We start from the raw sequence: 14,922 nt of genomic DNA on the forward strand, positions 1-14,922 counted from the left end.
TATTTCAGGACAAACCTTGATCCCTACAATCAGTACACTGATTTGCAAATTTGGGATGCATTAGAAAGAGTTCACATGAAAGAAAGTGTAAGTATTGGTTAAATATAAGTGAAGTAATATAAATTTGCATTTATGTTGCATGTATCTGTTAGATCTTGTATGTTTGTAGTGTTTGAGACATCTTGGTTTTCCCCTTCATACCATCATTTCTTTACAATTCTATCTCATCAGAACGTTCCCTTGTCACATCACAGAAACAAAATATAATTGTTTTTAGTTCTAATATTTTCATTGTAACAATATTTATTAAAGAAGTGTTTATAGAGTACCTTTTATTATGCAAAAAATGCTCTCAGGTGCTCCAAAGTGGTGTATTTTGTTTTTGAAGACTCGACAGCAATGTTCCTTCTCAGCTGTGTGCGTGCAAGACCACACACAAATCTAATCCAATAGGCTGTACAAAATTTCCTTTCAGGTATGAAAATGTGCGGTGTATGTGAATCTTAAAAGGACCAGGAAGTGTAACTAACAGACCGTGCACAACAAACACAGGCTGGTGGGAACATCAATTTAGGAAGACATTGTGAAGATAACTTGAATAATTTGACAAGATTTTTATGATAAGTCTCATCATACAAAATTTTTGATTAGATTAGATTACTTACAGTGTGGAAACGGGCCTTTCGGCCCAACAAGTCCACACCGACCCTCCGAAGAGCAACCCAACCAGACCCATTCCCCTACATTTACCCCTATATCTAAAACTACAGGCAATTTAGCATGGCCAATTCACCTAACCCCCACATTTTTGGACTGTGGGAGGAAACCAGAGCACCCGGAGGAAACCCACGCAGACACCAGGGAGAACGTGCAAACTCCACACAGACAGTCGCCTGAAGCAGGAATTGAACCCGGGTCTCTGGCGGTGTGAGGCAGCAGTGCTAACCACTGTGCCACCGTGCTGCCCACTATTGTGGCAAGTTTTATTTTTATCAGTGCGACAAAATGGCAGCTGAGATATTTGTAGGAATATTGCATAGCATTTTTTTACTAGAAGAGACTTGATGACTCGCTCTCTGATATCACTGTTGTGTTGTAACTTCCATGGAAATTGAGCTTTAAAATTTTGTAAACTCTGTTGAAAAACTGTATTTTCTTAATTTGAATGGCCTGGGTGCTAATTTTATTCCATGGATTAGTTGTATTTTACTGTTGGACTGAATTTTTGTCCTGCAGCAGGATGCACTCTTCTGTAGTACACCCAACTCCAGAAGGGCACAACTTGCTGCAGTAAAGCGGTACTTTTCATCTTTTATGAAGATTGTTACTTTCCTATGAATTTGAGAGATCAGTGCAGGTACAATAATGTACAAAGACGATCACAGAGAGTGTGATGAGATCTCATTTAGTACACAGAGATTCCATCATCATAAGAAAGTCGAAACATGTGTTTGTTTTGGAGTCAAAACAATCCCTACAATTTATCAATGATTGAGAGTTATTTATTATTCTTTGACATAACTGAACGCATCCTCATACAAGGATGTACTTTATTATTCTGTGTACTGACAGCTCTGATTATTAAATCTTAATGTTAACTGAAAATTATGGGACACACACTGTTACTGATCAATGAATTTTATTCCAAGCGACAGAAATTCAGTTGCATACAAAATGACAAGACATAAGCTGCAGTAAATGGCTTTAGGCATGAAATTGAGATCGGTCGTAACAATTATTTGTTGCTATAATTGCCATTTTGCGACAAAAATGATACCCACTGCATGCAGTCTCACTTGCCACATCAATCACATTGGACCTCCTACTGGTGAAGATGTTAACTAATGTTTGTAAAGCAAACATTATTGTCACATGTCAATACAAGCAGAACCATTTGATAGTTTTATACACCAGCCAATGCCCTCTGTTAGCCTGACACAGCTGAGCAAGTGTTAAGCAGCATGAAGGACTCTGCACTAGCACTATTTAGCAGGATCATCAACTCTGTCTATCTTTGTCTCGTCATCCATTGAACCTAGGAGGACTTTTACCACAGAGTGCAACTCATGGCAAGAACCTGCGCATTAATGCTTTTAATGGGCCGAAGGGCCTGTTTCCACACTGTAGGGAATCTAATCTAATCTGGGAAAGCTGTTGTGCTGCAGCTACCACATGGTTCTAGCTGATCTGGAGACTCTTATGTTCTTATCACATACCATTGGTGTATTGGAAGTATTTACAGTGACAACCTGTTTAGCCACATTGTGAATGCACCTTCTGTTGCCATCAAGTCAGGCTGTTGGACTCCATCTCTGTGACTTCGATGTAGAATGCTACGACTGTGCCACAAGACCAGATTGAAATACATATGATTAGTTACTCATTTGATTTCTGTTGACTGTTGTAATAATTGTGCAAATCTTTAGTCTTCTAAAAATCTTTAAAGTTGTTAAAGTCAATAGAGAGTAGTAGGGAATCACCATTCAGTGAGATCAAGGCAGGCCCTATTGAGATCCAAGTTCTGCATTCCCAGTTCCAAACCCAATAACCTTTTGATTCCCTCACAAAAATCCTTCTACCTCTATCTTTAAAAATATTTAATAGCCCTGCCTCCACTGTCTCCGAATGCAGCGAGTTCCAAAGTCACACAGTCCTCAGAGAAATTACCTATTATATACTATGTATACTTTACAGTTCATTCTGTTTATTAATTTAGACATAACTAATCATGATTCTGATTTATATTACTATTAAAATGAGGAAGTGGAATCTTGTTTAGTAACTTTCTAAATTTGGCGGTCATTTAAGAAATGTTGTTCATAGAATCCCCACAGTGTGGAAACAAGCCATTCGGCCCAACAAGTCCACTCCGACACTTCAAAGACCATTCCACCAAGACTGACCCCCCTACCCTATCCCTGTAATCCTGCTTTCTTCATTGCTAGTCAACCTAACCTATACATCCTTGCACACTATGGGCAATTTACCATGGCCAATCCACCTAACCTGCACATCTTTGAACCCACGCAGGCACGGCGACAATGTGCTAACTCCACACAGACAGTCACCTGAAGCTGGAATTCAACCTGGGTACTTTGGTTTGTGCATCTCCTTAGGGAACATAACACAAGCAAGTCACATTGCTAACTTGTGCTAACAGATGATGAACAGGCAATGGGAAGTCAAGAATTGAGTTACTTGCCACAGAATTCCCAGCTTTTGAACTATTCTAGTGAGACAATGGCTGAAATTTTCCAATGGCCTGACAATCATTATTCCAACATAGTTGGGAGTTACGAATAGGTACCTTGTGGAGCTCCTAGCAGTAAATGCTGAAGGAATTGCCTGATAGTTGAAGATTCCACTGAGCAATTCCTCTACAGCTGGAACCTTCAAAAGTCTCAATTCAAATCAAGGATATCTGAAGGTTATGGTGAAATTAAGTAAATAGTTACTCAACAAAAGCCAGATTGTTAAATATGTAGTCTAACTCCTGAGCAAGTATTCAATTGTCCCTATACACACCTTATAGATTCACAAATAAAATTCTCCCAGACCACTTCACTAAACCCCTTCCCACCCCACCCCACCAAACACCCTGACTGCTCATCCCCTTCCACCGCTTGCCCGACCTCCCTTTCTCTGCCGCTGGATATGGTCTTGCCTTTGTCAGATCTGACTTCCACTCACTATTCCTCCTCCCATTGGCCCACATTTCTCCCACCTGCCCAAGCTACCTTAAACACTACATTACTTAGTTTGCCCTATTCCCTATCCAGTTAACACCCTACCCCTTTTCCACTTGATATCCTATCCACTTCGCACTGTACTCGCTACTCATCTGTCACTTAACCCCCTACCAGCTGACATGATTTACCTAGCGCCCTGGCATCGTACCTACCTGAGCCCCAGCATCCAACCCTCTATCAATTTGGCACCTTATTCTTCCGATACTCAACAGTATACTTGCCTTATGTACTTACTGTTTGACAGAGCTATTATAGAAAGTGGCTTGACCTTTGAATATCACAATGTGGCAGCTGATTGTTGTGAAAGGAGGGCATGGTTTGCCTTCCCTGACACTTTTGCACCACAGAAGAACAATGGTGCAAAAACAGTAAAGCTCCTGTTTCCTGAAGGATCCCTGATTGGAATCTTCTCTCAGAAATGTGGACCTTCCTCCTTTAGTGAAAAAAGGACAAAATGGCAATTTGCATGAAATTTCCAGCCCATTATTTGTATAGATTGTCTGGTTAGGTCATTAACCAATGGTACCCCCAAGTTGTTGATGGTGGAGGATTCTGCAATGATAATACCTGCTTCTGTTGCTTGTTGACCTTGTGCATGAAGACTGCTTCAATATCTGAGATGTTGTGAGTAGTACTGAACGCGGAAAACACCAACATCGCTCTTCTGGTCTTATGTTGGAGAGATGCTTATTGATGGAGCAGCTGAAGATGGTCGGACTTCGGAGACTAGCTGAAGGAACTTGGGGGATCTTATAGAGCAGATATAGGGTCCCTACCTCTGGGCCAGCATGGGATATGTCCCATCTGCTCTGGAGCTGTGTAAAAATATCTCTGATTATGTTGATCAGAAAATATCTAGCCTGAAAATCTTCTGCTCTCATTTCCTTGGCCTGATTCCACTGTGCCAAGTATGAGTCCAACCAATACAGTGTAGCACCCCACTGCCGCATTGATTTCAGATTTGCTAATTCTTTTAGAGGCCATGCTGATCAAATATTGCCTTTATGTCTTTCTCACCTCGTCTTTGAATGTTACTCTTTTGTCCATGATTGAACCAAACCTGCATTGAAGTCCGGAGATGAAACATTCAGGGCAGTATCCAAACAGTGGTAGTGAGCATGTTATTTTTGAGTAAATGCTGCTTGATAGCTTTCTATCACTTTGATAACTGAGAAAAAACCCATTGGGCTTTTGCAGCAGTGCATAAGCACTTTCTACATTTTTAAGAATATGGCATTTAGCTATACAGGAAATGCTTGGCTAGAGGCCAAGTTAGTTCATGGCATAAAGCTTGGCATAGTACTGCTAGGATTAGATTAGATTAGATTACATTACATTACAGTGTGGAAACAGGCCCTTCGGCCCAACATGTTGACAGGGTCCATAATTTTGCTGTATCCATGCTTTCAGGTGCTGCTTGGTATCACACTGAGTGAATCAAATTTGCTGAAGACTTGCATCTGAGATGCCGGGGACCTCAAGAGGTGACTGAAATGGATTATCAATTCAGTACTTCTAGCTGAAGATAGTTGCAAAATATATGTCTTGCCTTTAGCATTGATGTGCTGGAGTCCCTGATCATTAGGCCTGGGGATGCTTGTGGAACCTTCTCCTCTTCTGGTTAGCTGTTTAACTGCCCACTGTATTCATGACTGAATGTGATAGGACTGAAAAGCTTTGATCTGAGCTACTGATTGTAGATTCACTTGCCCCCGTTTGTTGTACAATGCTTCTGCTAATTGGCATGCATGAAGTCCAGTGTTGTAACTTCATAGTTTGGTCCCTAATTCTTAGCTATGCCTGGTGCTGCTCTTGGCATGTTCTTCTTCATTCTTCACTGAACCAGGTTTGATCCCCTAGCTTGCAGGTAATGGTAGACTCTGGGATATGCAAGCCATGAGATTCCAGATTGTCATGAAATACAATCTTTCTCATGCTGATAAACACTGATTGCCCAGTTTTGAGTTGTTAAATCGGTTTGAAATCTATCTTCTGTAGATTGGCGTAATACCGCATAACATGTTAGAGAATGTCTGCAATGTGAAGATTAAAGTTAATTGCTACAAGAATTATGTGGTAGTCACAATAGTATCGTAGGTAAATGCATCTGGAACAGGTAAATCTGCAAGGATGCAATCAAGGATTGTTTGCGCTTTTGTTGGTTCTCACCTCCTGCTGCAGGTGGCTATGTACTTCAAGACTTGAGCTACTAAACCACATTTGGCAATGGACTTTGAAGATCCCCACCCACCCAGAATATTATCTGTACCCATACTAACATCAGTGCTGGTTTGGATGCTGTCCAATTTAGTTTCCTTTCTGTTAAGTTCTGTTTGCCCTCAAGGTAAGGTCATAACTACACTACAACCTGACTATTCTGAAAAGAGATTAGACAATCACTGTAGTTGGAAGAAAAACTTTATTCACATCCAACCTGTGCTACCCCTGACCTGGAAAAGTTCAATACTTAAAAAAATGGGAGTTTTTTTTTCCATTCTTCAAAATTAACGCCTTTTATACTGAAGAAAACAAGACATTACCAACATTTTTATTACAAGAATGAAAATAGATTTTTTTTTCAATTTTTGAATTGATGTCACTAACGCATTGTATTTTGGATGTATGATTTTACAGATAATGCAACTGAATGAGAAACTCAACTTTGAGATCACAGAAAATGGAGAAAATTTTTCTGTGGGAGAGAAGCAGTTATTATGTGTAGCTCGAGCCCTGCTTCAGCACAGCAAGGTAATAATTTCAAAGGAAACCTTCAGCAGTTTTTACTGCTTGAGTAAAGCATTGATCAAATTGAAGATGGTTAATCATTTTGAAGAGTTGACATGAAATCCAGAACATTTATCCAGACATTTAAATACTAAATGCAGAAGTGATTCTGTTTTCTGAATTTAAAGAAGGAAAAATAATTACAAATATTTTTGGAGAAGTAGAGGCTTAAAGGTAACAAATTTAAAGATTTTAAATAATGTAGGTGAGATTAGAACTAATGATAGCTGAATTGTTGTGAAATAAATTACAGGAATTCTATTATAGAAGGCAGGGTGGCTGCTTTTACTTTGCTCCTTACTGGCAGATTTGAGGGTGGGGACATGAAATCCAGCAAACTGGCCCTCCTGCTCTCCATCTGCCAGCTACCTGTCCACTCCTGCTGTCTGAAATTTGACAGGGGTCTAAGGAATCTTATGTGGTCCATTTTCTAGTCAGTATGTTGAGGCCATTAAATAGCCACTTAAGGGTCTAATTCCACTCAGCTGGTATTTCACCCACAGCAACTATAGGCCAATGCCATGTGGGAACCTCATCAGCTTTAACTGCACAAATCAATGTTTCACAATAGGAATAATATCCTTTACTAGGTCCCCTGGACCCATCTGAAGCATCTAACCCCAACATTGTTTCCCTTCCTTTTTACCCTTTTCCTGAACTTTTGAACCTCAGCCCCTTATCCACTCGCCTAGACTCTAGATTATAAACATAAATGTGTTTCTCGGTGTGGCAGGACTGCTTGTAGTCACAGCAGTGGCCATCAGTCTGAACTCCTGGCTTTCCAGAGTGGCCAGCTCCAAGGAAGACTTCCAACTGTGAAAAGGAGGTTCTGCTTCAAAGCATGATTCCCAGCATTAAATTGCTGTGTTGCAGCCATCGGGATTATCACCACGCTGGTTCCCTAAAAGGCAGGTTTACAACTCCCTATTAAATACGGGCCTATGAATGGGTTAGATTAAGTCCTAACCAAAAGATTATTTGCGTTATGCCAAGTAAATTGAAATTTTACATATAATGTCAGATATCCTCTCTGAAGACACCCATCTGGTGATGGTGATTTGTTTAAAAGCTATTTCCTTTCTCTTGTAATTATATTCTTTGGAGAATACCAAGATGCTCTGAAACATTGCAGTGTTTAAACTGTACAAATAAAATAGCTGTGGATCCCTTTCTTCCTATGACATGATCTTGTTTTTATAGAAATGCTTTCAAATCTGACCAGCCCAAGATATCAGGAGTCTTTTCATAACTTTCTTGTTGACATGATAATGTCTAAGGGGAAAGTGACACTAAATCTAAATTTTAATTGCAACTCTTGTGGTCATTAGGTGTGGAAGCACCTGGGCAACAGCTCCCACAGAATCAGAATACAGTAGAAATAATTTTACATTTTTTATTAAAAGTTATCAATTGAAACAAGTATAGGTATTCTTCTTAGCTGAAGGCAATGTAAGATTTTGTCAAAAGAACATTGAAGGAAAAAATAGTGGATAGCTGGATAATAAATAGCAAGGAGAAAGTGAGGGCTGCAGATGCTGGAGATCAGAGCTGAAAATGTGTTGCTGGAGAAGCGCAGCAGGTCAGGCAGCATCCAAGGAACAGGAGAATCGGCTTATGCCCGAAACGTTGATTCTCCTGTTCCTTGGATGCTGCCTGACCTGCTAATAAATAGCAAGATCTATATTTCAATTATGTTAAATGTTGGGAGCTCTATGGATTTGCTATCAAAGCAGATAAAGTGTAATGCGCATGTATAGCAAATAGCAAGCATGGAGAATTTAATGCTGGCGCCTGTTTTAAAGGAAAAGGACGTGCATATCAATAGTACTTGAATCACTGAATTATTGGAATGTATTACTAGATCAGCTTAATTAAAAACACACGTAGTATGTTAAGATCTGGATTAGACTTCATTTAGAATAATATTCCTTATTTTAGCACCCTCATGTAATAGATAATATAGAAGCCTGTAGAAAAAACTTACATGTAGATGCAGTAGAATGATAGTTTAAAGACTTCTCATATGTTAGACACAGAAGGTTTGAGCTATTTGCTCAAAAAAGTGATGACTTATAAAAAGTGATTATTGATGTATTTTAAATTAATGAAAGGAATAGATTTAGTTCATGGATTGACTGTTTAAATTATAAGGAATGGTTTAGGAAACAGTACTTGTGTAGACTTGTGTCTGAGTTACATTAGTGCAGATTAGATGTCAAGAAGTACTCATTTCTTCCAGAGTCTGCAATCTATTAAACGTTTACAGCTCATGCAGTTAGCACAAATTTACGACATTCAAAAGTGAGCTGGATAACGAGTTTGCGTATAATGAAGAGCCGGGTGGTTACAGATAATGTGCCTCCCAGTCAGCCATGGTGTCCTACAGATGTTTGATCTTGCATTGTTGGAGAGGGACTTTGGGGTTACATGTGAGAAGTTTGAGTCTTCAAGCCTTCCCTGGAATATTTTTTCTTATTTAGCTCCCCCAGGGAATTGCCAGGCTGATGCTGAGTGTATAGGGATTCCAATGAGGATCATACTATAAGTTGAGTATAAGTCTCATGCCGTTTGTTTTCATATGATCATGATCTGCATTTCACTCAATGGCACCTTCCAGTTCAATGCTGTAAGTTTAAAACATTTCCTTTTCAATATAGATTTTATTACTAGATGAAGCCACAGCTGCCATTGATACAGATACTGACATGTTGATTCACAAGACCATTCAGGAGGCATTTTCTGATTGTACAATGCTGATTGTAGCTCATCGTCTTCACACGGTATTAAACTGTGACAGGATCATGGTGCTGGATCAAGGCGAGGTAAAATGTTTTTGCTGGTCAGAGTTAAGTTTGTAAAAGATTAAAGATTAGTTTTTGGGAACTAAAAGTTAATTTATTTTGAATTTCTCTCTTTTATAATTGCTGACCTCAGTTTCCCAGTAAGTAAAGATAGGAAAAACACATCCAGTGTTTCTGCTTTGAATAAAAATGATGCCTGCTCAAAAGTGCACAGTTGAAGAATGGAATGTCTATGATGCCCGTCAATAAACATCCTTTGGTTCAGTTGTAACAGAGTTTAAAAGCATCGTCACATACAGAAATCATATTACAGCTTAACACCAATTCCCATGTCAATGTCTGTCAACATTAACTGAATATCTCAAGTACTTGAAGTTGCCCTCAGATTTAATAATACCAGGCATTGATAGCCATGCTACAGTACAAGCCAGACCATTATGTCTTTGGAATTTAATGCTGCCTTTATTTACTAAAACAAGATCTAGTATGTAGCCATTCTACCACTTCTTGAAGGCACCAAGAATTCTGTGGAGGCACAGAATATTGCAGATAGAGCAAATTGAAAGATGTAGTTTCTGTTCATTATCCTATGCATAATATTACATGAGCGTCTATCTGTATTGTGCATTCTTTCATCCAAACATTTCTCCCATTTTCTTTCATTAACCTCTCACCATTTCTTTTTATTCCCGTCTCCCTCATTTGATTATCTAACCTCCCATTAAACACAAAAAACATTTATTATATACATGGCTAAGCATACCTAGCTATCAGTACAGTTCTAATAACTCTCAATTTCACAGGGAGCTTGAACTTTATTCCCAGGTTGATTTGAAGAACTTGGAAAGTTTTGCAAATGCAGTAATGAATGGTTCCAGTATCAGTGTAAGCTTGTTTTGTTAAATTCCATTTTTTTTTCTTTTGAAAGAAATCAATCTATCCCTTTATAAATCTATAAACGTAGCTGATATTAAAATTCAAAAATATATGGAGTGAAAGAGATGGTAGACCTAAAAATGGTTATAGTCCAACAGGTTTATTTGAAATCACAAGCTTTCAGAGCAATACTCCTTCATCAACAGGACTATTACCTGGTGTTGTGTGACTTCTGAGTTTGTCCCTCCCAGTCCAACACTGGAAACTCCACATCATTTGAGTGACTAAACAACATTTGCTACCAAGGTTAACGAATGAAGAAAGGTCACTTGAATGAGATGCTGGAAGATTGTCACCATATGTCTGGATGTACCCCAACACAACATTTGGGAGAGCAAACATTTGTAACTAAAAAGGAGTTGGTTTTAGTTCTTTCATTGATTGGGAGGGGGATACGAACTAGTGTGTTCAGTCGGCAATATGAGTACTGATTTCTGATAACAAATGAAATCAAGTACAAAATGTTTTAATATTAAAATCACTTTATTTATTAGATTGCTGAGTTTGACAGCCCCAGTGTCCTGCTCTCCAATGACAACTCAAGATTCCATGCAATGCTTAGCGCAGTGGAAAACAGGATAATAGCATCACCATCCAGCAGTTAATCTCCTTGTTCAGCAATCAAGTTGGAACGCTCCAGACTATCACTGGCCACACTGCATAGTGCAACCTCTCTACATAAGAAACCAAAAAAAAAATGGAGGACTCTTTGCAGATGGATAAAGTGATTCCAAGTGATCTGTCACTCATGAATACCTTATTTATTATACTTTACAGACAGCACAAAACATCAAGTAATTTGACAGTGTTTTTGTCTTCTAAAGGGGAATATCTAATGAAATATGTTGGGAGTAATTAGTGTAAGAGTCCTTTAGTGAAATACTGCACAATACACTGCCTTTTGAGAAGGAACAGATCTGTCTCAATTTCAAACTGTATGCAGAGCAGCCTTGGAATATTTTTAAATTAAGTTTTTTGCTTAGAGCTTCCTTTCAAAGGTATGTCTAAATTAATTATTCTTTGTTAAAAAGCTAGTCTTTGAATATTAACAAGAAGGGAGGAATCTTAAGTACTTAATTGTAAAACCAAGATTCAAAACTTAAAAGGTTGAATGTAAGGTTGGACATCTTCCAACGCAGAACTTTCTTGTGCTAAAATTGGTTTTGAAAATACATAAAAAGGATTTTCTTTCCCTTCTAAAGACTTCAATCCTTATTGTTTTGCCAGAACCAGGAACATTTGGTAAGGACAACTTTGTATCACCATCAGCAAGTTTTCTGTTGTTTTCTAAATGCAGCTCACTTTCAATCCATCTACTTTCTCGAGAAAGGGAGTGTAATATTAATCTTTTACAAATTTCTTCATTTATGAAAAATTGGATTCACTGTGTTAAAAAAAATCTGTGAAAATGGGTTTATCCTGGCCTAAGATTCCATAATATTCTTATTTGGAGCAGACAGAATATTTCACACTTGCACACCATTCTTTAAAATCTAAGTGCATGCTGTCTATTTTGTGGTCCATTGAAAGTTCTTTTTGCAATATTGATTCTATCATATGAAACTGTATAAAACTAGAATGAGGAGTGTGGTGAGTCACTAACTCCCAAATCAGGTAGCTGCTTCACAATCATATACCACTGAACACAGCTCTGTCTGTGTTCTTGGGAGAAATAAATTTCAAGCAATGCCCTTAAAAGTTTCTGAATCTAACTCCAAAGCAGCTTTTCACCACAAGAAAGCTTTTTAATAAAGCAGGTAAAAGAATTGAACCTTATTGAGAATCTAGTTGTATAAAACTTTGTTTGATTCAATATTTGTTTAAATGTTTGTTTCTATATATACATATATATGCTATGGAGGATGAAGCCGAGACTACACATTAGTATGAGCATGATTAATAGTACATAGTTCATCAACACATATTGATAAACAGCCAGATTTTCTGACCACTCATTTTAATGTTCAGAAAATATAATTCTAGTCTCTAGCATTATCAGATGACAATATCAAGAGTTTCTTAAAGCCTGTGCTGTGCTTTGACAATCATAAAAAAAAAGCTCTTGTTACTGTGCATATACTGACTGGATCAAAACAGTGGCTGTCCAGGGTCAAAAGGTGGGTAACTGAGTCTTTAAGAATATTCTTATTTGTTACCTTTTTCTAAGAAAACAGTTAAATGCCTGAGATGTTAATATATTTCTAAGTATGTTAACATCTAAGAGTGTTAGTTGAACAATTCCAAAGACATCACAATCTGTGAAGCTGTCAACACCAGCATTGAAACTCCAGAAGTACCACACTCAATCCTATTAAATAATACGATTTACTGCTGGGGAATTTTCAGTGAAAACCTTAATGTTCATTATGCTAAGATTGGAAGAAATACAATCAATTGTTAAATATTTAGCATTCTCCCTCACTGGTGATTTAAGGAAAATTCTCAACTTAGCTATTATTTGAAATGACCTGATCAAGGACAAATTAATTATATAAACAGTTCCAGCCTGCAGCAATCTTTTCCGTGTAAATATTAGGAACATTTCATGTGTATAGTAAGTAATGTTGGTGGTTTATTTTCTTTTGTTTCTCATTGTTGATGCAACAGAAAGAGTCAATTAATGAGTGTCCACCACAGAAGGTGAAATAATCGGTGGTATGAAAATTGATATCCATCAAATTATCTATTGCCCTGAATACTCAGTTCTATTATTAAGTATGTCCTTTTTTCCTTGAACCTAAGGGCATTTCTACCATACCCACATTGGCAGTGGCTTCTCAGTATTACGTTATGTGGGAATAGTCATTGTAATCAAAATTTGTCAAGCTTAAATATATTCCTTCAACTGCCAAATTATCTTAATAAATTCTTTTCTTGCTGTGTAAAGGTAGAGTGACTGATTTGTGTAACTATATCATAATCTTACCAGTTTTTATACCAATCACTTTGGTTAAATGTTTTTTAAAGAACTTGGAATTTCTGTACCATCTTCCTAACCCACCATTGTCACTTTGGCAGATTCCTTGGTAAAACTATGTACATGTCTCAATTCCACTTTTTCTGCTGATATTCTGACAAAGTAATGTTTGGAATTAGGAAGACTAGCGGACATTATCCCACAAAGTATTTCTCATAATCTTTCTCATCTCTCTATATTTTACCTCAATTCATGTCAGCATTGCTGTCTTTTTTCATATTCCGTTCCAAAACACTCCCTATTCACATTCCCTCTCCCCTACATTGCTTTGAAATTAAAAATGAATCACACATTCTTTCAATATTTTATCCCTGTATCTCAAAACTGTATTCTTACATTGGCTTAATTCTCCCTTGAACAATCTGCAAGCTTTTAAAACAAAGCAAGGGCTATCTAAGTCCACTACTCAATTTAGCTCACCTCATTTTATTATTTTGAGGCTCACTGATGTCTTGAAATGTAGGCTTTGGTTCTTCATCCAAGGTTTTCAACAATTAAAGACTTGAGTGGCATAAAATAAAATAAGGGCAAAATAAGGCCCTCTATAATAAGGGCAACAGGTGCTCCTGTACTGTTTGATCAGGTAGATTTAAATGTTGATAACATTACTGGGGCATTATTTGCTAAGTGCACAACTCATGGTCAGAGTTGTGGTTATTTACACACCATGTTTATGTGAATGTTTGCACGTTGTACTAACTTGGTGTATACCACCAAAATGCATTATTATATTTACAGTATTTCTAGTGGATATTATTACTACAAATTCCTCCTATGTCAGAGTTCTTCAGTGTACAAATTTGCTGTAAAGATGTGAAAAAAGAGAATACAAGACTGAAAGATTTTGTCACATTTCTGGTATGGGCCAGCCCAGCATCATCTTGACTCATTCTTTGCAGCGTTCTAACAAATTACTGTCTTTTCTTTTGCAATTTTGTAAAGGGTAGACAAAGAAGTTTCTAACCTGCCCAGAACTCTGTTTATATATCAATCTCTGTGTATGATAATGCAATAAAAAGACTTGCCTTGATGTAAGATAGAACTTATAAACAATAAAAGTATTTTTGTAGTCTAATGGTGGCTATTGTTATTTTTTTGTTATTTTTCTGTGTCACTATAAAAAAAGCTGAAAGATTAAAAAAATATTCTCTGCTTATTGTTTGTTAGAAAGCATTTCAGTAACTTTGCTTTTTACTGTACAGTTTTGTTTCTAAATTTTAAAAAAAGTAGAAGCTGGGTATCAGAAATTTTTGGAGAAACTCAACTCTAAAGGTGACTGGACCCGAAACGCTAACTCTGCTTTCTGTTCACAGATGCTGCCAGACCTCAGTGTTTTTTCCAGTGAATTCTGTTTTTGCTTGTAGTAACTCATGCTAAATTGTGGGTAAGTTTTTAAAAATTTTTCATTCATGGGAAGTGGGCATCACTGGCTGGGCAAGTTGCTCTTGAGAAGGTGATGGTGAGTGCCCTCTTGAACCACTGTGGTCCATTTGGCATATGTGGACTCACAATTCTGTTGGACAGTGAGTTCCAGCATTTTACACAACAATGTTGAAGGCGTGGTGTTATATTTCCAGGTCAGGATGATGTGAGGCTTGGCGAGGAACTTGCAGGTGGTGGTGTTCCCATGTAGCTGCTGCCACTGTCCTTTTGAGATTGTAGTGGTCACAGGTTT

The 14,922-nt window shown here is 37.8% G+C and overlaps 1 protein-coding gene across 8 annotated transcripts in view; it reads left to right on the plus strand.

Annotated features, from left to right (window-relative positions):
* LOC122557198 (multidrug resistance-associated protein 5-like) overlaps positions 1-13,764 on the plus strand; it is a 188,352-nt gene extending 174,588 nt beyond the window's left edge. For all 8 annotated transcript variants that reach the window (XM_043704622.1, XM_043704624.1, XM_043704623.1 and 5 more), the window contains 4 exons: positions 9-87; positions 6,384-6,497; positions 9,191-9,355; positions 10,765-13,764. In XM_043704622.1, the coding sequence (XP_043560557.1) occupies positions 9-87; positions 6,384-6,497; positions 9,191-9,355; positions 10,765-10,875 (469 nt within the window). In that variant the 3' untranslated portion in view covers positions 10,876-13,764. The remainder of the gene's footprint in view (positions 1-8; positions 88-6,383; positions 6,498-9,190; positions 9,356-10,764) is intronic.
* Positions 13,765-14,922: the final 1,158 nt, after the last annotated feature.

The sequence above is a fragment of the Chiloscyllium plagiosum genome, chromosome 15, assembly GCF_004010195.1.
Source record: "Chiloscyllium plagiosum isolate BGI_BamShark_2017 chromosome 15, ASM401019v2, whole genome shotgun sequence".
In the NCBI taxonomy this organism is placed as follows: Eukaryota; Metazoa; Chordata; class Chondrichthyes; order Orectolobiformes; family Hemiscylliidae; genus Chiloscyllium; species Chiloscyllium plagiosum.